This window comes from Lipophrys pholis, assembly GCF_963383615.2.
Source record: "Lipophrys pholis genome assembly, chromosome: 20".
Lineage (NCBI taxonomy): Eukaryota > Metazoa > Chordata > Actinopteri > Blenniiformes > Blenniidae > Lipophrys > Lipophrys pholis.
In genome coordinates, this window is record NC_137648.1 from 24,339,481 (window position 1) to 24,364,525 (window position 25,045).

Genomic DNA, 25,045 nt, shown 5'->3' on the forward strand with positions numbered 1-25,045 from the left:
ACCAAAATTCTATATTTGACATAGAAATAGCACAAAGAAGAACTTTTGAAATGCATTTTGAATTTAAAATTTCCCCCATGCACAAGGAAATCCTGGAAACTTTGTGTTCCACTGTGTAGAAAGAGTGCACCAACGGACAGGTGATGGAGGTGATGGAGGAGAGAGGAGAGCAGCCAAGGAAAGTCCAGACCACTTCACATAACGTCCCATAGCAGCATGTTGAGCCTGTATTTCTAATGTTTGTGACGACTATGGACGACCTTTGACCTCTTCTGTCAAATAAAAATGGCTGTTGATTGTTGTTGTGTATCAGAGTGTAAAGTTCTCCTCCAGTCAGGCTTGAAGCCTTTTCAACTCAAATTCACCCGTTCATGACGGCCTGACCCAGCTCACCGTCCCTATTGGGGGGCTTTTCCACCAGAAAGAACCAGGTTCTAGTTCTGGCCCAGGGCCAGACTTAGAAACTGCCAAAGCCCCGGCCTACCAGGGGCTAAACTGGTGCTACGCTGGCCCCACTTCTAGGTCTTTTCCACCAACAAGAACCAGGTTCTAGTTCAGGGTCGGTTCTTAAATGAGCACCGCCAAAGAACCGGTTATTTTTCCACCGTTAACGGAGCCAGTAGAGCTACGTCATTACGTCACTGATTCCACCAAGGTAGCGCCGGCAGGATCCAGGAACCAGGAGACGCTCCATCTCGTCTGACCTGAACCTCGTCGCTCTGTTGTTTTTCACCATCGTCTTGTTGAGCAGAGGGAGGAGGGAGAGCCGAGGGAGGAGGGAGAGCAGAGGGAGAGCCGAGGGAGGAGAGAGAGCAGAGGGAGGAGGGAGAGCCGAGGGAGGAGGGAGGAGGGAGAGCCGAGGGAGGAGGGAGAGCAGAGGGAGGAGGGAGAGCCGAGGGAGGAGGGAGAGCAGAGGGAGGAGGGAGAGCCGAGGGAGGAGAGAGAGCAGAGGGAGGAGGGAGAGCAGAGGGAGGAGGGAGAGCCGAGGGAGGAGAGAGAGCAGAGGGAGGAGGGAGAGCCGAGGGAGGAGGGAGAGCAGAGGGAGGAGGGAGAGCCGAGGGAGCAGGGAGAGCAGAGGGAGGAGGGAGGAGGGAGAGCAGAGGGAGGAGAGAGAGCAGAGGGAGGAGGGAGGAGGGAGAGCAGAGGGAGGAGGGAGAGCAGAGGGAGGAGAGAGAGCAGAGGGAGGAGAGAGAGCAGAGGGAGGAGGGAGAGCAGAGGGAGGAGAGAGAGCAGAGGGAGGAGGGAGAGCAGAGGGAGGAGAGAGAGCAGAGGGAGGAGGGAGAGCAGAGGGAGGAGAGAGAGCAGAGGGAGGAGAGAGAGCAGAGGGAGGAGGGAGAGCACTGAGCCAGAACAGCTCCTATATTCTTATTTTTATACTTATTTTCAATTCAGTTCAACGTTTTGACGAATGGAGCGGTTTAGTTTTTATTGACCGTCAAAGGTCCAAATGCCAAATCCTGCCGCCTCCCTCCTCCACCCTCCTCCACCCTCCTCCTCCCTCCTCCTCCTCCTCCACCCTCCTCCACCCTCCACCTCCCTCCTCCTCCTCCTCCTCCACCCTCCTCCTCCCTCCTCCTCCTCCTCCTCCTCCACCCTCCTCCTCCTCCACCCTCCTCCTCCTCCTCCACCCTCCTCCTCCCTCCTCCACCCTCCTCTCATTCAAATACATGGGAAAAACCAGATGTCTCCTCAAACATCCGTGACAGAACCCCCCGAACAAGAGGGGACTCTGGCTAAACCGTGACTCTGATCAACAGAACCAGCAGAACAGAAGCACGAGGAGAACCAGCAGAACAGAAGCACGAGGAGAACCAGCAAATCAGAAGCACGAGGAGAACCAGCAGAACAGAAGCACGAGGAGAACCTGCAGATCAGAAGCACGAGGAGAACCAGCAAATCAGAAGCACGAGGAGAACCTGCAGAACAGAAGCACGAGGAGAACCTGCAGAACAGAAGCACGAGGAGAACCTGCAGATCAGAAGCACGAGGAGAACCTGCAGATCAGAAGCACGAGGAGAACCAGCAGAACAAGACGGAGTCACACATGAGGGGAACGTTCTATAAAACATGACCTTTTTAACAAGAGAGAACAAGGCTGTCTTTTTTTTCTTCAAGCCACATTAATCATTGAGTCTGATGGAGCAAAATGGTGCGTCTGCGTCAAACTGCGCCTCCTAGTGTCTGAAGTTTACGTCTGACTGCTTCCAAACCCACACAGACTGAAAGACGACACATTTTCCTCTCAAGAAAGGATCATTCTACCAAAGTATTTACTATAGAACTGTGGATTCAGAGGAGTTGCTTCCAAAATATGTAGATAAAGTCCGTCCTCCCCCGCTGTGATGACATCACTACCTGCAGCTGGTCAGACACTGTGACATCATTCACACCAGGATTACATCATACCATGAAAGTCCTGGTTTAGGGGCTCAGCTGCTACCATGTGCTACATAAACTAGCTAACATGCTAATGTGCGCTTTGTGGATGAGCTAACATGCGGTGAGTCAAACCATCATGGTAACATGTCAAAACCCCAAACTCACCGTCAAAGTTAACTGTGAGGTTAACAACAGTGGTTTAGGGTTGTTCGGTATACCGGTACTGTATTGGTATCGCGGTACTGACGCCTTTAAAACGATACTATACTGGGCCCGGCTGGTACCGGTATCTTTTGCACTCCGGTTTCTTCGAGACGGGGTGCGAGAACCGCAACTGCATAAGCGCTTCATACTCGACCTACACAACTTCAAAATAAAACTTAAAACAACGTAATTTCAAAACAATCTTCTCCCAACTGAGCTTGTACTTTGAAAAGAATACTGGATGCACATGAGTAAATGACATGGCGTTTGTGTCCATGTGAGAGTGAGCATGTGTAACTGACTCAAACGACCCGTGGAAACTCTGGAGAGAGAGAGAGAGAGAGAGAGAGAGAGAGAGAGAGTAATACAGATGCATGCACAAGGCAGTAACTTGTAGAAAAAACAGGTGCTAGAAGTACTATATGAAGTACTTTAACTTCAAAACAATTGAGCCTCCATGAACACTGAAGCTCCACTGTGTAAACAGTGTTAGAGAACACCTGACACACTACTAACCTGCTACACTACTAACCTGCTACACTACTAACCTGCTACACTACTAACCTGCTAACCTGCTACACTACTAACCTGCTAACCTGCTACACTACTAACCTGCTACACTACTAACCTACTAACCTGCTACACTACTAACCTGCTAACCTACTAACCTGCTACACTACTAACCTGCTACACTACTAACCTACTAACCTGCTACACTACTAACCTACTAACCTACTAACCTGCTACACTACTAACCTGCTACACTACTAACCTACTAACCTGCTACACTACTAACCTGCTACACTACTAACCTGCTAAACTCCTGAAGGACAACCACCCAGACCTGCAGAAGGAGTTCAAAGAACCACAACTAGTAACTTATATACCCATGAAAAAATAGCTCTGGAAAAGAATGTGAGCTATTATAAATATTAGTATTATAAATATAATATAATAAAGAATATAAAGAATATAATATGAAAATATTATATTTTAGCCATTTTATCTTATGATGATTACTGCATAGTAACAAACCATTGAAAGACACTGGTCCTCCTGAAGACAGGCTGGAGCTAATGACATCTTTTGTTCTCTTTTTATTTGGAAAAGTATCGAACTACATGGTGGTATCGGTATCAATACCAAAATGTTGGTATCATGACAACACTACAGTGGTTAGCGTCCCGCTCCGCCCAAGGCTCCGCCCAAGGCTCCGCCCAAGGCTCCGCCCAAGGCTCCGCCCAAGGCTCCGCCCAAGGCTCCGCCCAAGGCTCCGCCCACTGTCAAGTCTCTGTGCTTCTGTTTTGTCTTAAACATTGAGGTGGAGGCAGCCAGAGTTTTTATCTGCTCTATTAAACTACCATAAACATGATAAACTACCAGGATGTTAAAGTGGAAGATGAAAACTGAGCTGGATGATCGGAGGCTTCATGGTGCCTCTTCTTTTTTAATCTGACCAGAGAGAACCATCTAGAGAGAACCATCTAGAGAGAACCATCCAGAGAGAACCATCTAGAGAGAACCATCTAGAGAGAACCATCCAGAGAGAACCATCTAGAGAGAACCATCTAGAGAGAACCATCTAGAGAGAACCATCCAGAGAGAACCATCTAGAGAGAACCATCTAGAGAGAACCATCCAGAGAGAACCATCCAGAGAGAACCATCCAGAACCATCTAGAGAGAACCATCTAGAGAGAACCATCTAGAGAGTGGACTGAGTGGCCAGAGAGGAACATGATAAGAACGTGGGAACCAGATAATAACTCGTTACCTCAAATTGGCATCATGAACGCGGCGCTGCCAGTGAACACCATGGTGAGAGTTAACCACTGGTAAATAGTTAGTGGCGGTCTGGAGGTGAGTTAACTTTAACTTCAAGATAACACCTGGTTAAAGTTAACCAAGTTTGAACAACCGGGTCCAGAGGAGTCCCTACCATGTAGTGTGGTCCAACCTGCTGCAGGTTCCTCCGGTCCTCCGGTGAACTACACTGCAGCAGGAGGTCGGGAGCCTCTCCACCTGCAGCAGGAGGTCGGGAGCCTCTCCACACTACACCAGAAGGTCGGGCGCCTCTCCACCTGCAGTAGGAGGTCGGGAGCCTCTCCACACTACACCAGGAGGTTGGGAGCCTCTCCACACTACACCAGAAGGTCGGGCGCCTCTCCACCTGCAGCAGGAGGTCGGGAGCCTCTCCACCTGCAGCAGGAGGTCGGGAGCCTCTCCACACTACACCAGAAGGTCGGGCGCCTCTCCACCTGCAGCAGGAGGTCGGGAGCCTCTCCACACTACACCAGAAGGTCGGGCGCCTCTCCACCTGCAGTAGGAGGTCGGGAGCCTCTCCACACTACACCAGGAGGTTGGGAGCCTCTCCACACTGCAGCAGGAGGTTTTGGAGCCTCTCCGCCTACAGCAGGAGGTCGGGAGCCTCTCCGCCTACAGCAGGAGGTCGGGAGCCTCTCCACACTACACCAGGAGGTTGGGAGCCTCTCCACACTGCAGCAGGAGGTTTTGGAGCCTCTCCGCCTGCAGCAGGAGGTCGGGAGCCTCTCCGCCTGCAGCAGGAGGTCGGGAGCCTCTCCACACTACACCAGGAGGTCGGGAGCCTCTCTTTGTGTGTGTTAATGTGCAGTACACACTTTGTTTAGTGTGTTAATGTGCAGTATACACTTTGTTTAGTGTGTGTTAATGTGCAGTACACACTTTGTTTAGTGTGTGTTAATGTGCAGTACACACTTTGTTTAGCGTGTGTTAATGTGCAGTACACACTTTGTTTAGTGTGTGTTAATGTGCAGTACACACTTTGTTTAGTGTGTGTTAATGTGCAGTATACACTTTGTTTAGTGTGTTTATTAATGTGCAGTACACACTTTGTTTAGTGTGTTTATTAATGTGCAGTACACACTTTGTTTAGTGTGTGTTAATGTGCAGTACACACTTTGTTTAGTGTGTGTTAATGTGCAGTACACACTTTGTTTAGTGTGTGTTAATGTGCAGTACACACTTTGTTTAGCGTGTGTTAATGTGCAGTACACACTTTGTTTAGCGTGTGTTAATGTGCAGTACACACTTTGTTTAGCGTGTGTTAATGTGCAGTATACACTTTGTTTAGCGTGTGTTAATGTGCAGTACACACTTTGTTTAGTGTGTGTTAATGTGCAGTACACACTTTGTTTAGCGTGTGTTAATGTGCAGTACACACTTTGTTTAGCGTGTGTTAATGTGCAGTACACACTTTGTTTAGTGTGTTTATTAATGTGCAGTACACACTTTGTTTAGTGTGTGTTAATGTGCAGTACACACTTTGTTTAGTGTGTGTTAATGTGCAGTATACACTTTGTTTAGTGTGTGTTAATGTGCAGTACACACTTTGTGACTGACCCTCGGCTCACTTGTTGGGAGTCGTGGGCACTGGTTTCATATTGGATGTTATTTGGACAATTAATTCTGTGGGTTTGAGACAACTCATCCCTGCAGTTACCTGTAGCTTCCACTGGGCATCAGGATTCCTTGTTGGAGCGCCTAAACAGCATGGGGTTTAGGACCCAGCGGCACTCTTACCTGTGCAGGCAGAATAAAGGGGGTGTCGAGCGGCATTTTTTCCTGGTATGGAAAGGAATGGGAGGAGCTGCCAGCGCGAGCCGCCAGAGCGAGCTGTCAGACAAGAGCAGTGCGCTCAGAGGCAGCGTGATTCGTGAAGTGGTGCATCTACAAGTCCAAGACAAGTCCCCTACACTATGAGAGATTCCTTTATTTTTTCTAACGCCCTTGGTGCGCGGAATGAGGTACGTAATGCAGTGTCTTATTTGACCTCTTACTGCAGGTGAAGCGGGTTGTGTCGTCTCATCTTTAAATACAGTTGTTGCATTTATTTACTCCATTTATTTATTCAATATTAAATAATCGACAGTTATTTGTGTCTGGTTTTATACAATTGAAATGGTTAAATAAAGTATGTTTATGAATTGTTTGCACTGTATGAGAATATTTAATTAAATAACTTGTATTTTGTACTGTCTTATAGTTTTCACGGTGCTCAGCTATGCTCAACTGCGAAATAAAAGGAGCATTGAGAAGCATCAGTCGAGACTCCAGCGTCTTGGTCTTTCAAACCCAAGGGCAGTTACACACTTTGTTTATTGTGTTAATGTTCAGTACGCACTTTGTTTATTGTGTTAATGTTCAGTACACACTTTGTTTAGTGTGTTTATTAATGTGCAGTACAGTCTTTGTTTAGGGTGTGTTAATGTGCAGTACACACTTTGTTTAGTGTTTTAATGTGCAGTACACACTTTGTTTAGTGTGTTAATGTTCAGTACACACTTTGTTTAGTGTGTTAATGTGCAGTACACACTTTCTTTAGCGTGTGTTAATGTGCAGTACACACTTTGTTGAGTGTGTTAATGTTCAGTACACACTTTGTTTATTGTGTTAATTAATGTGCAGTACAGTCTTTGTTTAGTGTGTTAATGTGCAGTATAAACTTGTTTAGTGTGTTAATGTGCAGTACACACTTTGTTTAGTGTGTTAATGTGCAGTACACACTTTGTTTAGTGTGTTAATGTTCAGTACACACTTTGTTTATTGTGTTAATTAATGTGCAGTACAGTCTTTGTTTAGTGTGTTAATGTGCAGTATAAACTTGTTTAGTGTGTTAATGTTCAGTACACACTTTGTTTAGTGTGTTAATGTGCAGTACACACTTTCTTTAGCGTGTGTTAATGTGCAGTACACACTTTGTTGAGTGTGTTAATGTTCAGTACACACTTTGTTTATTGTGTTAATTAATGTGCAGTACAGTCTTTGTTTAGTGTGTTAATGTGCAGTATAAACTTGTTTAGTGTGTTAATGTGCAGTACACACTTTGTTTAGTGTGTTAATGTGCAGTACACACTTTGTTTAGTGTGTTAATGTTCAGTACACACTTTGTTTATTGTGTTAATTAATGTGCAGTACAGTCTTTGTTTAGTGTGTTAATGTGCAGTATAAACTTGTTTAGTGTGTTAATGTGCAGTATGCACTTTGTTTAGTGTGTTAATGTGCAGTACACACTTTGTTTAGTGTGTTAATGTTCAGTACACACTTTGTTTATTGTGTTAATTAATGTGCAGTACAGTCTTTGTTTAGTGTGTTAATGTGCAGTATAAACTTGTTTAGTGTGTTAATGTGCAGTATGCACTTTGTTTAGTGTGTTAATGTGCAGTACACACTTTGTTTAGTGTGTTAATGTTCAGTATACACTTTGTTTAGTGTGTTAATGTTCAGTACACACTTTGTTGAGTGTGTTAATGTTCAGTATACACTTTGTTTAGTGTGTTAATGTGCAGTACACACTTTGTTTAGTGTTTTAATGTTCAGTATACACTTTGTTTAGTGTGTGTTAATGTGCAGTACACACTTTGTTTAGCGTGTGTTAATGTGCAGTACACACTTTGTTGAGTGTGTTAATGTTCAGTACACACTTTGTTTAGTGTGTTAATGTGCAGTACACACTTTGTTTAGCGTGTGTTAATGTGCAGTACACACTTTGTTGAGTGTGTTAATGTTCAGTACACACTTTGTTTAGTGTGTTAATGTGCAGTACACACTTTGTTTAGTGTGTTAATGTTCAGTACACACTTTGTTTAGTGTGTTTATTAATGTGCAGTACACACTTTGTTTATTGTGTTAATTAATGTGCAGTACAGTCTTTGTTTAGTGTGTTAATGTGCAGTATAAACTTGTTTAGTGTGTTAATGTGCAGTACACACTTTGTTTAGTGTGTTAATGTGCAGTACACACTTCGTTTAGTGTGTTAATGTGCAGTATACACTTTGTTTAGTGTGTTAATGTTCAGTATACACTTTGTTTAGTGTGTTAATGTTCAGTACACACTTTGTTGAGTGTGTTAATGTTCAGTATACACTTTGTTTAGCGTGTGTTAATGTGCAGTACACACTTTGTTGAGTGTGTTAATGTTTAGTACACACTTTGTTTAGTGTGTTAATGTGCAGTACACACTTTGTTGAGTGTGTTAATGTTCAGTATACACTTTGTTTAGCGTGTGTTAATGTGCAGTACACACTTTGTTTAGCGTGTGTTAATGTTCAGTACACACTTTGTTTAGTGTGTTAATGTGCAGTACACACTTTGTTGAGTGTGTTAATGTTCAGTATACACTTTGTTTAGTGTGTGTTAATGTGCAGTATACACTTTGTTTAGCGTGTGTTAATGTGCAGTACACACTTTGTTTAGTGTGTGTTAATGTGCAGTATACACTTTGTTTAGCGTGTGTTAATGTTCAGTATACACTTTGTTTAGCGTGTGTTAATGTGCAGTATACACTTTGTTTAGTGTTTGTTAATGTGCAGTACACACTTTGTTTAGTGTGTTAATGTTCAGTACACACTTTGTTTAGTGTGTTAATGTGCAGTATAAACTGTGTTTAGTGTGTTAATGTTCAGTATACACTTTGTTTAGCGTGTGTTAATGTTCAGTATACACTTTCTTTAGCGTGTGTTAATGTGCAGTATACACTTTGTTTAGTGTGTGTTAATGTGCAGTATACACTTTGGTTAGTGTTTGTTAATGTGCAGTATACACTTTGTTTAGTGTGTGTTAATGTGCAGTATACACTTTGTTTAGTGTTTGTTAATGTGCAGTACACACTTTGTTTAGTGTGTTAATGTTCAGTACACACTTTGTTTAGTGTGTTAATGTGCAGTATAAACTGTGTTTAGTGTGTTAATGTTCAGTATACACTTTGTTTAGTGTGTTAATGTGCAGTACACACTTTGTTTAGTGTGTTAATGTTCAGTACACACTTTGTTTAGTGTGTTAATGTTCAGTACACACTTTGTTTAGTGTGTTAATGTGCAGTATAAACTGTGTTTAGTGTGTTAATGTTCAGTATACACTTTGTTTAGCGTGTGTTAATGTTCAGTACACACTTTGTTTAGTGTGTTAATGTTCAGTACACACTTTGTTTAGTGTGTTAATGTGCAGTATAAACTGTGTTTAGTGTGTTAATGTTCAGTATACACTTTCTTTAGCGTGTGTTAATGTGCAGTACACACTTTGTTTAGTGTGTGTTAATGTGCAGTATACACTTTGTTTAGTGTTTGTTAATGTGCAGTACACACTTTGTTTAGTGTGTTAATGTGCAGTATAAACTGTGTTTAGTGTGTTAATGTTCAGTATACACTGTGTTTAGTGTGTTAATGTTCAGTATACACTTTGTTTAGTGTGTTAATGTGCAGTACACACTTTGTTTAGTGTGTTAATGTGCAGTATAAACTGTGTTTAGTGTGTTAATGTGCAGTACACACTTTGTTTAGTGTGTTAATGTGCAGTATACACTTTGTTTAGTGTGTTAATGTTCAGTACACACTTTGTTTAGTGTGTTAATGTGCAGTATAAACTGTGTTTAGTGTGTTAATGTTCAGTATACACTGTGTTTAGTGTGTTAATGTTCAGTATACACTTTGTTTAGTGTGTTAATGTGCAGTACACACTTTGTTTAGTGTGTTAATGTGCAGTATAAACTGTGTTTAGTGTGTTAATGTGCAGTACACACTGTGTTTAGTGTGTTAATGTTCAGTATACACTTTGTTTAGTGTGTTAATGTGCAGTATACACTTTGTTTAGTGTGTTAATGTGCAGTACACACTTTGTTTAGTGTGTTAATGTGCAGTATACACTTTGTTTAGTGTGTTAATGTTCAGTATACACTTTGTTTAGTGTGTTAATGTGCAGTATACACTTTGTTTAGTGTGTTAATGTGCAGTACACACTGTGTTTAGTGTGTTAATGTGCAGTACACACTGTGTTTAGTGTGTTAATGTGCAGTACACACTGTGTTTAGTGTGTTAATGTTCAGTATACACTTTGTTTAGTGTGTTAATGTGCAGTACACACTGTGTTTAGTGTGTTAATGTTCAGTATACACTTTGTTTAGTGTGTTAATGTGCAGTACACACTTTGTTTAGTGTGTTAATGTGCAGTACACACTTTGTTTAGTGTGTTAATGTGCAGTACACACTGTGTTGAGTGTGTTAATGTGCAGTACACACTGTGTTTAGTGTGTTAATGTTCAGTATACACTTTGTTTAGTGTGTTAATGTGTTTTACTGGGCTGTTATTCATGTGAAATTGATTGCCAATGCTTAGTAATTCCTATGAAATGGGTTCAGTCAATAAATTGTGAATTTCTTCAGATAGACAGATGTCGTAATATATCGAGGATGAAACTTCCAGCGATATAACGAGCAGAATCGCAGTATTGTGATAATACTGTTACCGTGGGCAAACAGGTTACTTGCTATACTCAGCCGTAGTAATGGTTATAATAATGATATCAATAATAATATAAGAATCCAGTAACTACAATCCAATAATAAAAACTATAATAATAATAAACAGCATTAGATAATTATGAGATAATACAATATAATAATATAGCAATAATAATAGTACAATGAGAATACCAGTAAATATAAAATAAAATAATAATATGAGAATATAATAATTATAAGAATGGCAGTAACAATAATACAGTAGTAGTACAATTATACAATAATAATTGTCAAATGCAGTGTATAGCCATAGTCCTGAGCAATAATGTCAATAAAACCTGAACACATCTGAACGTTTTCTGGGTTTCTTTTGTTCTATTTACAGCTCTCTCTCTCTCTCTCTCTCTCTCTCTCTCTCTCTCTCTCTCTCTCTCTCTCTCTCTCTCTCTCTCTCTCTCTCTCTCTCTCTCTCTCTCTCTATATATATATATATGTATATATGTATATATTGAAAATTGCTTCAGAATTGTGTGATTCATGACAGCTTTAATAGTGTACGCAGGTCATTCCTCTATAGAAGTAATGCGCTGCAGGAGCGATTGCCACCAGTCCAAGATGGCCGCCCTGTAAACGCGGCGCTCTGGTGAGCGGCAGCAGTCGATGAGTCGTCTACGTATATAGTGTCTATGGATGAGAGCTTCCACACTGGATGGACCATGTTGCCTTTCCCTGTCAGTTCCTCCTGCTGCCACCAGGAGGCGTCCTCCACCAGGAGGGATGTTTCATACATCTTCTCTCACAGCTGGATCCTCCTACTCAGACTCTTCCTCATCGCTTCAATCTTCCTCTTCATCATAAGAAGTGTAGTCCTCCATTTCTGAGCTCTTTGTTTTCCTTCCCTTCATGTCTCCTGAGGTGAGCGTCCGTCTTCCCTTCATGTCTCCTGAGGTGAGGGTCTGTCTTCCCTTCATGTCTCCTGAGGTGAGGGTCTGTCCTATCTCCGTGTCTCCTGAGGTGAGCGTCCGTCTTCCCTTCATGTCTCCTGAGGTGAGGGTCTGTCTTCCCTTCATGTCTCCTGAGGTGAGGGTCTGTCCTATCTCCGTGTCTCCTGAGGTGAGCGTCCGTCTTCCCTTCGTGTGTCTTGAGGTGAGCGTCCGTCTTCCTTTCGTGTCTCCTAAGGTGAGCGTCCGTCTTCCCTTCCTGTCTCCTGAGGTGAGCCTCCATCTTCATGTCTCCTGGGGTGAGCGTCCATCTTCCCTTCTTGTCTCCTGCGGTGAGCGTCCGTCTTCATGTCTCCTGAGGTGAGCGTCCGTCCTCCCTTCCTGTCTCCTGAGGTGAGCTTCCGCCTTCATGTCTCCTGAGGTGAGCGTCCATCTTCCCTTCATGTCTCCTGAGGTGAGTGTCCATCTTCATGTCTCCTGAGGTGAGCCTCCATCTTCATGTCTCCTGAGGTGAGCGTCCATCTTCCCTTCATGTCTCCTGAGGTGAGTGTCCATCTTCATGTCTCCTGAGGTGAGCCTCCATCTTCATGTCTCCTGAGGTGAGCGTCCATCTTCCCTTCTTGTCTCCTGAGGTGAGCGGCCGTCCTCAGAGGAAGGAGCTTGAGTCTTCATCATCTTAATTTACTCAAATTAAAGTTTTGCGAATGTGAATTTAAGAAAGACTGAAAATGTCCTCATCAACTGAAGACATGAGGAAAGCCGGCGAGACAATGGGAGACGACCAGCCTCTCAGTTTGACGCTGGATTAACTGACATGTCCACATAAGTAACGGTGAAGCGCAATGCTAATATGCCGCTGTGTTTACCCTAGCTAGTCATTAGCTGAAGCTAACAGCTAACGTTTAGCCTCAGCTAGCATTAACATGTGTTGCCTTCACATCTAAAGGCCCATTCATACAAGGAGAGGCGCTGTCCAATCAGGAGGTTGCAGATTCAATTCCCATCTCTGCCTGCCTACATGAGGCTGCAGCCTCCATTGGTGTGTGAATGTGTGAATGTGTGAGTGAATGTGTGAATGTAATGAACCATGTAGAGCCTTGGGGCTGCTCACACAGCTGACAGGGTCTTTCACCATCCAGCCTCCATCAGAACAGGAACAGAGTTCTGCACTCGGGGTCGTGATGTCAGGTTCTTCGTCCTGCTGAAGAAATACTGTTGTTCCAACTGTCCAGGACAGTCATGGTTTAATCATGTAGCATGTAGCGTCGCTACTGTGTGGTCCCTGATGCTAGTTAGCATGTAGCTTTGCTACTGTGTGGACCCTGATGCTAGTTAGCATGTAGCATGTAGCCTTGCTATTGTGTGAGCCCTGAGGCTTGTTAGCATGTCAGAGGGCAGAGTTACGTGATGCACCTGAACGCGTTGGTTGTTTCTGTTTCTTCTGGTTCTAGTTGTTCTGCTTCTGGTTCTTCTAGTTCTAGTTGTTCTGGTTCTGGTTGTTCTGGTTCTGGCTCTTCTGGTTGTTCTGGTTCTAGTTGTTCTGCTTCTGGTTCTTCTGGTTCTAGTTCTTCTGGTTCTGGTTGTTCTGTTTCTGTTTCTTCTGGTTGTTCTGGCTCTTGTTGTGTTTTTGGTTGTTCTGGTTCTGGCTCTTCTGGATCTTCTGATTCTTCTGGATCTTCTGGATCTTCTGGTTGTTCTGGGAGCTCTCAGGCTGTGGTGGAGAGCGGCAGGGGATGGATGGAGGGAGCGGAAAGTTCCCCGCACACCTCCACCTGCAGCTCCACCCAAACTGTCTGGAGAGATTGGAAATGAACACACTGGTCCTGTTCTGTAAAATATTTATTAATCCCTTTGACATTTCATGACATAAAATATACAATCTGAAATACAAAAACACTTGTAAACAAATATTTTTCTTTGAAACACAATAAATAGATTGGATAGAAAAATAAGGTGTGCTGATCAGAGCCCCACATCCCATTGTGACAGTAAATGAAATAAATAAAATCAGCTGGTAGTGTTTACGTTATCGGAGGTACGAACAGGAAGCAGACCACCACGGTCTGTACAGCAGTTAAAGTCTCAGAACGATAAATAAAGAAAACAACATGTTCAGTCGGTTTCACAGAAACCAGCCAGATCGTTTCCAGTGTTGGAGGAACCACGTTCACATCCAGCTCACATGTACCGTAGTGTGTGTGTGTGTGTGTGTGTGTGTGTGTGTGTGTGTGTGTGTGTGTGTGTGTGTGTGTGTGTGTGTGTGTGCGTGCGTGCGTGCGTGTGTCTACACGTCCTGGAGTGGCACTCCTTCCTTGCCACTCTTCTGGTTGTTCTTGTGTTTGCAGCAGACCACGGCCACGGCAATGATGATGCCCATGAGCAGCAGGATGAGGAAGATGGCACAGGCGATCACTCCCACTGAATACACTGTCACACACACACACACACACACACACAGTTATGTAACATGCAGGAGTGTTGTGTGTGTCCACCAGGAGGTGCTGTTGCAGCTCTCATTTAGTGCAGAAAACCAGGTTTTATAAATACAGTAGAACCTGTGAGAACCTGTGAGAACCTCTGAGGACCTGGTAAGAGTGACCCCCTGTACAGGACACGTCCCTGTGGACGGACACATATTCACCTGTCAACACACCTTAATGAGGACAACCTGCCTGACGAGGACAACAGACAAGTTCTCCTGGTAAATTTCAAGCAGAGCGACACTGAAACGGTAAAAATACTTGAGCTGGACTTGATTATTGGAATATTCAGTCACTCTGGGCTCACTTCCGTAACATTCCATAACGTAACGGTCTATAACGATCCATAACGTTCCATAACATAACGATCCATAACGTTCCATAACATAACAATCCATAACGTTCTATAACATAACGTTCCATAACATAACATAACGATCCATAACGTTCTATAACATAACGATCTATAACGTTCTATAACATAACGATCTATAACGATCCTTAACATTCTGTAACATAACGTAACGATCCATAACGTAACGATCAATAAAGTAGTAATAATAACCAACGTTCTAAACTAGAAGCCGTCTTGAAGACATAAAGGTTGGATGAGATGTAATTTCCTGCTCCTGAACTCTGATAAAACTGAAATTATTATATTTGGTCCAAAACATGTGAGAGAGAAATGATCTAAAGATCTAGTACCACTAGATGGTATTACTTTGTCCTCCAGTACCACTGTGAGGAACCTGGGAGTTCTTTTGGACCAGTATTTATCCTTCAACTCCACATTAAACAATCTGCAGGACGGCCTTTTTTCACCTCCGTAATATTTCCAACATGAGAACCATGCTGACTCAGAGTGATGCTGAAAAAGTAATCCATCATTAGTTACTTCCAGAGTAACTATTGTAACTCCCTGTAATCAGGGTGAAACAATAACTGGTTCAAAATGCTGCAGCCAGAGTCGTGACCAGAACCAGCACCAGAGATCAGCTCACTCCAATACTAACCTCGCTTCATTGGCTCCCTGTTCAATCTAGAAGAGAATTTAAAATCCTCCTTCTAACTTAGAACGCTCTGAACAACCAGGTTCCATCAGATCTTAAAGAACTGCTGGTCCCAGATCTCCCCAGAAGAACTCTTGGTTCTCACAGTGCTGGCTTACTGGAGGTTCCTAGCTTTTCTACTTTTAGAAAATCTAGGAACCGAAAAGTAGAATAGAGGCAGTACGTAGGCATAACGTTCCATAACGTAACGGAATGATCCATAACGTAATGATCCGTAACGTTCTATAACAAAACTTAAAGATCCATAACGTTCCATAACGATCCATAACGTTCCATAACAATCCGTAACTTTCCATAAAGTAACATAACTTTCCATAATGTAACGTAACGTTCCATAATGTAACGCAACGATCCATAACGTTCCATAACGTAACGCAACGATCCATAACGTTCCATAACGTAATGTAACGATCCATAACGTAACGATCCATAACGTTCCATAACCAAACTTAACAATCCGTAACGTTCCATAATGTAACGTAACGATCCATAACGTTCCATAACGTAATGTAATGATCCATAACGTTCCATAACAAAACGTAACGATCCATAATTTCCATAACGTAACCCAACGATGCATAATGTTCCATAACGATCCATAAATTTCCATAACGATACATAACGTTCCATAACGTAACGCAACGATCCATAATGTTCCATAACGTTCCATAACGTAATGTAACAATCCATAACGTAACGATCCATAACGTAACGATCCGTAACGTTCCATAATGTAACGTAACGATCCATAACGTTCCATAACGTTCCATAACGTTCCATAACGTCCCATAACGTAACGATCCAGAAACTATCTCCACCTCTGCTGCCCGGCGTTCTCCACCTTTCCTAAAGTAGTTTCTGTTTCACTTCAGGAGTTCTGAGCCTCTGGATCTTTATTTTATTTAAACTGTGATTGTTCAGACGGGAGACGGAGGATCTCCTCACACAAGAACCCAGTAGCTCTGGAGCAGGAGCAGTCCGTGCCTACAGGTGGCGCTGTTGACCTCAGAGGGGCGGAGCCTAGCTCACAGGGTGGAGGACAGTTGTGATGTCACGTCCTCTGAGCACACGAAGGTTAAACTTTCCCTTTCCAGCAGAGGACATGAGGCCCGAGGACCAGAACCCCCCAAGAGGTCCAGTCTGGTCCCTCCAAGCAAGGAGCTTATAGAGGATTCATACTAGTTTTATTTTGACATTTCATTGTATTTTGCAGCAGAATGTTTCATTAAAATTGACTTTATGTTGAGATTATAATCATTTTCAGTACGAACTGTTTGATCTTACAAAAATATAGATAATTTCATAACATCCACTGTGACCACAAGAAAGAAAAACTTATTATAGTAATATTTTACCCGTCTGGTCCACTCAAGGTGAAACTGGACTGTATGTGGTCCCTCAAGTAAATTAAATCTTATTTAATAATCATTTTGTATACATCTTATATACATGTATATACAGTCTATTAGGGATGCACCAATACCACTTTTTTCCAAAACGAGCAGTATACGAGTACTTGCATTTGAGTTCTCACCAATACTGATACCAAGTACTTAAATTTCCTTAAATTTCTTTCTACGGATGTTATTTGAACAACAGTCCTACATTGTGATGTACTGACATTCAAAATGATGAATATTATTTTCTTATGGCATTGCCACTTTACAGTTAGAAAACATTGTGTGTGTGGCCCTTTAAGAGACGTGCTGCCCTTGACCAGTGTGCCTGAGAGCGAGGTGCTGTGGAGCGGATCTAGCAGAAGCTGTACATGAACCTAACTGGCCAATAAATACAACAAGTGTTCATCTGAGGAACTGAGTTCCATGTCCTGCTTTCCTCCGGCTGTGAGGCCAGGGAGTTCACCCGTCTCAATACACAACGCATGGCTGCTGTAAAGTGGTATCGGGTCGTGGTATCGGTGGCAGTTTTATGAGTACGAGTACATGTACTCATGCCTGGTATCAAACCGATATCCGATACTGGTATCGGTATCAGTGCATCCCTTGTATATATGTATTTATATTGTATACATCTTGTATTGGATCAGTTATGTGCTTTTAAAAAACCCTAACATATTTGGTGTTTGGTTCCTTCTATATCAACTGGTCCTACAATTTGTCCTTCTGACCCGTCCCTCTGAAGAGAGGACACCTGTCTCCAGGGGACACTTGCCCTTGGATTTTAAGGCGTCCCTATATCACAGGTTTTATTGTATATAAGCCATCATAAAATGAATAAATAATAAGTGTAAAGTGGACTCATCTCGGCTGGTGTCAGTCAGTCGTCTGCTAACAAGATTCTTCAACAACTAACCAGCTGGTAATGTAGTAACTGTTGGTGGGGATCCAGATCAAAGATTCATTTCACTGTATATGTAACAAGCCTGCCCTCCATCACCTCCACCTTCCCTCCATCACCTCCATCATCTAAACTCACCAGCTTCCCTCCATCATCTAAACTCACCAGCTTCCCTCCATCACCTCCACCTTCCCTCCATCACCTCTACCTTCCCTCCTCCCTCCATCATCTAATATAACCAGCTTCCCTCCATCACCTCCACCTTCCCTCCATCACCTCTACCTTCCCTCCTCCCTCCATCATCTAATATAACCAGCTTCCCTCCATAACCTCAACCTGCCCTCCATCACCTCCACCTTGCCTCCTCCCTCCATCATCTAAACTAACCAGCTTTCCTCCATTACCTCCACCTTCCCTCCATCACCTCCACCTTGCCTCCTCCCTCCATCATCTAAACTAACCAGCTTTCCTCCATTACCTCCACCTTCCCTCCATCACCTCCACCTTGCCTCCTCCCTTCATCATCTAAACTAACCGGCATCCCTCCATCAACTCCACCTTCCCTCCTCCCTCCATAATCTAATCTAACCAGCTTCCCTCCATAACCTCCACCTGCCCTCCATCACCTCTACCTTCCTGCCTCCCTCCATCATCTAAACTAAGAAACATCTCTCAAACACCTCCACCTTCCCGCTTCCCTCCATCATCTAAACTAACCAGCATCCCTCCATCACCTCCACCTTCCCTCTTCCCTCCATCATCTAAACTAACCAGCTTCCCTCCATCGCCTCTACCCTCCACCCTCCAGCCTCCAGTAGAGCTCCACCTGTGAAGATGTCCTTGCGGTCCTGGTCGGAGCACTGTGTCTGGCTCATCAGGCCCAGCTGCTGGTGGCTGGGCCGGCTGGGGATGAAGGCCTGGACGTTGAAGCAGTAGCTCTCCCCCCGGTCCAGGCCGCTCAGCTCGATCACACTGCTCCTGGAGGTGTGGACTTTCTGAGGAGCACAAGGAGAACGTGGAACCACTGCGGGAGAACCGAGAACAGAGAGTGGAGAATAGAGAATAGAGAACAAAGAGCAGTGAACAGAACAGAGAGCGGAGAACATGAAACACAAACCAGAGAACACAAAACAGAGAGCGGGGAACCGAGAGTGGAGAACACAAAACAGAGAGCGGGGAACCGAGAGTGGAGAACAGAGAACACAAAACAGAGAGCGGAGAACAGAGAGTGGAGAACACAAAACAGAGAGCGGAGAACCGAGAGTGGAGACAGAGAACACAAAACAGAGAGCGGAGAACAGCAAGGGGAGAACAGAGAACACAGAGTGGAGAGCACAGAATGGAGAACAGAAAATAAAGAGAACACAGAACAGAGAATAGAGAACAGAATTAGAGAACACAGAACAGAAGTAGAGAGCAGAGAACACAGAACCGAGCGCTGACCTTGCCGGTGCTCTTGTTCCTCCGGTAGGTGACTCTGTACTGAAGCTGATCAGAGAACACGTCTCTGATGCTCAGCTGCCGCTCGGCGCTGAACAGAGCCGTGAGCGGGTCGCTGACCAGCAGCGTTGTCTTCCTCTTGTCTTCACTCACTTTCACCTGGAACTCTGGTCGGCCGATGACCGCTGGGGACCACAGCAGAGGTCAAAGGTCAGAGGCTTCTACTGCCACCAAACTCACTGGGTCCTCAATGCGTGTCTGTGTCCTCAGTGTGTGTCTGTGTCCTCAGTGTGTGTCCTCTGTGTGTGTGTGTGTGTGTCCTCAGTGTGTGTGTGTCTTCTGTGTGTGTGTGTCCTCTGTGTGTGTGTGTCCTCAGTGTGTGTGTGTCCTCAGTGTGTGTCCTCAGTATGTGTCTTCGTGTGTGTGTGTGTGTGTGTGTGTTTGTGTGTGTGTGTCTTTAATGTGTGTCCTCAGTGTGTGTGTCCTCAGTGTGTCCTCAGTGTGTCCTCAGTATGTGTCTTCGTGTGTCATCAGTGTGTGTGTGTGTGTGTGTGTGTGTGTGTGTGTGTGTGTGTGTGTGTGTGTGTGTGTGTGTGTGTGTGTGTGTGTGTCTTTAATGTGTGTCCTCAGTGTGTGTGTCCTCAGTGTGTCCTCAGTATGTGTCTTCGTGTGTCATCAGTGTGTGTGTGTGTGTGTGTGTGTGTGTGCGTGTGTGTGTGTGTGTGTGTGTGTGTGTGTGTGCCTCACTGTCTGTGTAGGGACAGAAGCGCGGCGAGCTGCTGTGGGGGGGCTCGGTGAGCTGTGACTCCGCCCCCTGGCGGGCCTCAGTCAGCACGTCAGCGGTGTAGCAGGCGTCCCGGTCGGTCAGCGACGACGACAAGTCGCACATAGTGAGAGGAGAGCGGATGCAGTGGAGGATCCTCTGCTTGTCCCCGCCCACCCTGCAGCCACAGGCACACACACTCAGCTCTCTACCCATAATGCATCACGGCCACCTTTACTCACCTTCAAACACCTTCACACACACACACACACACACACACACACACACACACACACACACACACACACACACACACACACACACACACACACACACACCTTCAAACAAAAAGCATGAAAGAAAAAAACACCTCCATCGCCAACTCACTCCACTATTGTGAAAGAAGGACAGAATGCGGAAGTGACAGAGTGAGGAGGTGAAAGAGTGAGAAGGTGACAGAGTGAGGAGGTGACAGAGTGAGGAGGTGACAGAGTGAGAAGGTGACAGAGTGAGGAGGTGACAGAGTGAGGAGGTGACAGAGTGCAAAGGTGACAGAGTGCAAAGGTGACAGAGTGAGGAGGTGACAGAGTGATGAGGTGACAGAGTGAGGAGGTGACAGAATGAGGAGGTGACAGAGTGAGGTGGTGACAGAGTGCGAAGGTGACAGAGTGAGGAGGTGACAGAGTGAGGAGGTGACAGAGTGAGAAGGTGACAGAGTGAGGAGGTGACAGAGTGAGAAGGTGACAGAGTGAGGAGGTGACAGAGTGAAGAGGTGACAGGGTGAGGAGGTGACAGAATGAGGGGGTGACAGAGTGAGGAGGTGACAGAGTGAGGAGGTGACAGAGTGAGGAGGTGACAGAGTGAGAAGGTGACAGAATGAGGGGGTGACAGAGTGAAGAGGTGACAGGGTGAGGAGGTGACAGAATGAGGGGGTGACAGAGTGAGGAGGTGACAGAGTGAGGAGGTGACAGAGTGAGAAGGTGACAGAATGAGGGGGTGACAGAGTGAAGAGGTGACAGGGTGAATGGGTGACAGAATGAGGAGGCGACAGAGTGAGGAGGTGACAGAGTGAGGTGGTGACAGAGTGAGGTGGTGACAGAGTGAGGACTTGACAGAATGAGGAGGTGACAGAGTGAGGAGGTGACAGAGTGAGGACTTGACAGAATGAGGAGGTGACAGAGTGAGGAGGTGACAGAGTGAGGACTTGACAGAATGAGGAGGTGACAGAGTGAGGAGGTGACAGAGTGAGGAGGCGACAGAGTGAGGAGGTGACAGAGTGAGGTGGTGACAGAGTGAGGACTTGACAGAATGAGGAGGTGACAGAGTGAGGACTTGACAGAATGAGGAGGTGACAGAGTGAGGAGGTGACAGAGTGAGGAGGTGACAGAGTGAGGAGGTGACAGAGTGAGGTGGTGACAGAGTGAGGTGGTGACAGAATGAGGAGGTGACAGAGTGAGGAGGTGACAGAGTGAGGACTTGACAGAGTGAGGAGGTGACAGAATGAGGAGGTGACAGAGTGAGGACTTGACAGAATGAGGAGGTGACAGAGTGAGGAGGTGACAGAATGAGGAGGTGACAGAGTGAGAAGGTGACAGAATGAGGAGGTGACAGAGTGAGGAGGTGACAGAATGAGGAGGTGACAGAATGAGGAGGTGACAGAGTGAGGAGGTGACAGAATGAGGAGGTGACAGAGTGAGGAGGTGACAGAGTGAGGACTTGACAGAGTGAGGAGGTGACAGAATGAGGAGGTGACAGAGTGAGGAGGTGACAGAGTGAGGAGGTGACAGTGATCACTCTGATCAGTGATCAGAGTGATCGGGGACTCACACAGAGAACTCCACGGTGTAGGAGAAGTCCTCTGCAGGTTGGGGCTCCCAGCTCAGGATGGTTTTGAAGTTGGTGGATTTCCAGGTGACGTTCTGAGCTCGTGGAAAAGTGCCTGCACACGTGGGATTACAGATTACAGATTATAAATGACAGAAAACAGCCTACGTATTACATAGGCATGAAGACATGAGGAACATGAGCAAAATGAGAAACTTAAGGAACATAAGAAACAAGACAAACATGAAGAACATGAAGAACATGAGGGACATGAGGGACATGAGGGACATGAGCAAAATGAGGAACTTAAAGAACATAAGAAACAAGACAAACATGAAGAACATGAAGAACATGAGGGACATGAGGAACTTAAAGAACATAAGAAACAAGACAAACATGAAGAACATGAGGGACATGAGGGACATGAGAAACTTGACGAAAATAATAAACAAGACAAACATGAGGAACATGAGGAGGTGCAGGATCATATCAGTGAAGACATGAACTGATTGTTCACAGTGTGTCTGGTTCACTCCTTACTGATAGTATGTAGCCACAAAACTGTGTGTGTGTGTGTGTGTGTGTGTGTGTGTGTGTGTGTGTGTGTGTGTGTGTGTGTGTGTGTGTGTGTGTGTGTGTGTGTGTGTGTGTGTGTGTGTGTGTGTGTGTGTGTGTGTGTGTGTGTGTGTGTGTGCGTGCGTGCTCCAGTACAGGCTTGTTGAGGTGAGTCCTTCCAGGAAGTGCAGCAGCAGCTTTATGACGTCAGGTGAAGAGAAAAGCAGAACCAGCAGCAGTGACACACTGGTGACTCTGCTGGAGAAGCAGAGCTGCTTCAAAACTCAGAGTACAAATTCCAGAGAGCTGAGCGTAGAGCTGTTTTAAAGCTTAGCATAAATTCCAGAGAGCGAAGTGTAGAGCTGTTTGTAAACTCAGAGGATTAATTCCAGAGAGCTGAGTGTAGAGCTGTTTGTAAACTCAGAGGATTAATTCCAGAGAGCTGAGTGTAGAGCTGTTTGTAAACTCAGAGGATTAATTCCAGAGAGCTGAGGCTCTGCAGACTCAGAGGCTGGATGACTTGTTCAGTTTGATCAGAGCTTCATGTCTGGTGGATTTAGTGAACTGACTGAATGAGATGGAGCCAATCCTCACATTCTGCATGTTGCAGCCTGTCGACATTCTCTGGAGAGGAGCTCACTGTCAATGCTCTCCACTGTTAATCTGAGGGGATTATCACTCTGCTCCACTGTTAATCTGAAGGGATTACCACTCTGCTCCACTAATCTTAATCTGAAGGGATTAAAACACTGTTCCACTCATCTTAATCTGAAGGGATTGCCACACTGCTCCACTAATCTTAATCTGAAGGAATCACCATAGTGCTCCACTAATATTAATCTGAAGGGATTCCCACACTGCTCCACTAATCTTAATTTGAAGTGATTACCACTCTGCTCCACTAATCTTAATTTGAAGGGATTACCGCACTGCTCCACTGTTAATCTGAAGGGAATACCACACTGCTCCACTAATTTTACTCTGAAGGAATCACCATAGTGCTCCTCTAATCTTAATCTGAAGGCATTATCACACTGCTTTACTAATCTAAATCTGAAGGAATTACCACTCTGCTCCACCAATCTAAATCTGAATGGATTACCATAGTGCTCCTCTAATCTTAATCTGAAGGCATTATCACACTGCTTTACTAATCTAAATCTGAAGGAATTACCACTCTGCTCCACCAATCTAAATCTGAATGGATTACCACTCTGCTCCACTAATCTTACTCTGAAGGGATTACCACACTGCTCCACTGTTAATCTGAAGGGACTGACCATTGAGCCGCTCCTATTTAATGACTAGTGTATCTGCTCCAGTGAGAAACTCGACCAGAACAAAACCTCCACTGGACACAATCAGTCTGCTCACAATGAAAGAGTTTATATAGAGAAGTGCAGTCCTCCATAGTGAACCAATAATCTATAAAGAATTAGAAACAATTATTACAAAAAGACAAGAGAGAGTTAGACATGTTTTAACCTCTTCATTACCAGTGTGTGTGTGTGTGTGTGTGTGTGTGTGTGTGTGTGTGTGTGTGTGTGTGTGTGTGTGTGTGTGTGTGTGTGTGTGTGTGTGTGTGTGTGTGTGTGTGTGTGTGTGTGTGACCTACCTGAAGCAGTGTGTAAACACAGGGAGAGCAGCAGGACTGCTGCTGGACTCGGAACCATGTTGTTTTAGAAATAATCCTCAACTCGAGTGTATAGTCCTCTGTGGTGTGTGTGTGTGTGTGTGTGTATGTGTGGTGTGCGGTGTGCTCTGTGTGGTGTGTATGGTCCAGAGTGTGCGTATCCTCTATGTGGCTGCTCTGCCTGCTCTCAGCTCTTTATGCAGGGACCGTCCGGTCATATAAGGAGCGTCCGGGGGGAGGAGTCCCCGCCCACCCCCTCCCCCACCCCACCCCCTCTGCTGAGACATGATTAATGTTCACAAAGGACTGTAAAGCTCCAGACAGCAACTGGAGAGACGGCTGTACTTCATGATAACAATACTAACTGAACACTCTACTGAACACGCCACTGAACATTACTGAACACTCTACTGTAGAGCACTCTACTGTACTGAGCCCTCTATTGTACTGAACACTCTAATGCACTGAACACTCTACTGTGCACTAACACTCTAGTGAACACTCCAATGAACAACACTACTGAACACTCTACTGTACTGAACAACTTTACTGTACTGAACATCTTTACTGTACTGAACACTCTAGTGAACACTCCACTGGACAACACTACTGAACACTCTGCTGTACTTAACAACTCTACTGAACACTCTACTGTACTGAACACTCTAGTGAACACTCCACTGGACAACACTACTGAACACTCTGCTGTACTTAACAACTCTACTGAACACTCTACTGAACAACTCTACTGTACTGAACACTCTACTGTACAACATTACTGAACAACTCTACCTAACACTCTACTGAATAACACTACTGAACACTGTACTCAACACTCAACTGAACAACACTACTGGTCTTGGTGGTCATGGTGGTCATGGTGGTCATGGTGGTCTTGGTTGTCTTGGTGGTCATGGTAGGCTTCCGGGTCTTGGTGGTCTTTGGTGTCTTGGTTGTCTTAATGGTCATGGTGGTCATAGTGGTCTTGGTGGTCATGGTGGTCTTGGTTGTCTTGATGGTCATAGTAGGCTTGGTGGTCTTGGTGGTCTTTGTTGTCTTGGTTGTCTTAGTGGTCATGGTGGTCATAGTGGTCTTGGCGGTTTTGGTCATCTTGATGGTCTTGGTGGTCATGGTGGTCATGGTGGTCATGGTGGTCATGGTGGTCTTGGTGTTCTTGTTGGTCTTA

The 25,045-nt window shown here is 44.8% G+C and overlaps 2 protein-coding genes across 2 annotated transcripts in view; one reads left to right on the forward strand and one right to left on the reverse strand.

Moving 5' to 3' along the window:
• LOC308125964 (tartrate-resistant acid phosphatase type 5-like) overlaps positions 1–301 on the forward strand; it is a 5,872-nt gene extending 5,571 nt beyond the window's left edge. Inside the window, exon 7 of the mRNA XM_080490021.1 lies at positions 120–301. Coding sequence (XP_080346147.1) covers positions 120–212 — 93 coding nt within the window. The 3' untranslated portion in view covers positions 213–301. The remainder of the gene's footprint in view (positions 1–119) is intronic.
• Positions 302–13,619: 13,318 nt separating this feature from the next.
• On the reverse strand, positions 13,620–24,051 carry f3a (coagulation factor III, tissue factor a). Its single transcript, XM_080489621.1, has 6 exons — positions 23,842–24,051; positions 21,675–21,786; positions 19,832–20,025; positions 19,088–19,269; positions 18,471–18,639; positions 13,620–14,223 (listed from the first exon to the last, which is right to left on the reverse strand). Exons 1-6 carry the CDS (start codon positions 23,897–23,899, stop codon positions 14,081–14,083), a joined length of 858 nt encoding a protein of 285 aa, XP_080345747.1. The 5' UTR covers positions 23,900–24,051; the 3' UTR covers positions 13,620–14,080.
• Positions 24,052–25,045: the final 994 nt, after the last annotated feature.

What these genes read in the sequence shown, in the direction of transcription:
- f3a (XM_080489621.1), bottom strand. Translation starts at nt 23,899, where the DNA reads ATGGTTCCGAGTCCAGCAGCAGTCCTGCTGCTCTCCCTGTGTTTACAC. An exon ending in TACACCGTGGAGTTCTCTGT is followed by an intron (nt 20,026 to 21,674) that starts GTGAGTCCCCGA and finishes CTGTGGCTGCAG; the next exon opens with GGTGGGCGGGGACAAGCAGA. An exon ending in CCGCAAGGACATCTTCACAG is followed by an intron (nt 14,224 to 18,470) that starts GTGGAGCTCTAC and finishes TGTGTGTGACAG; the next exon opens with TGTATTCAGTGGGAGTGATC.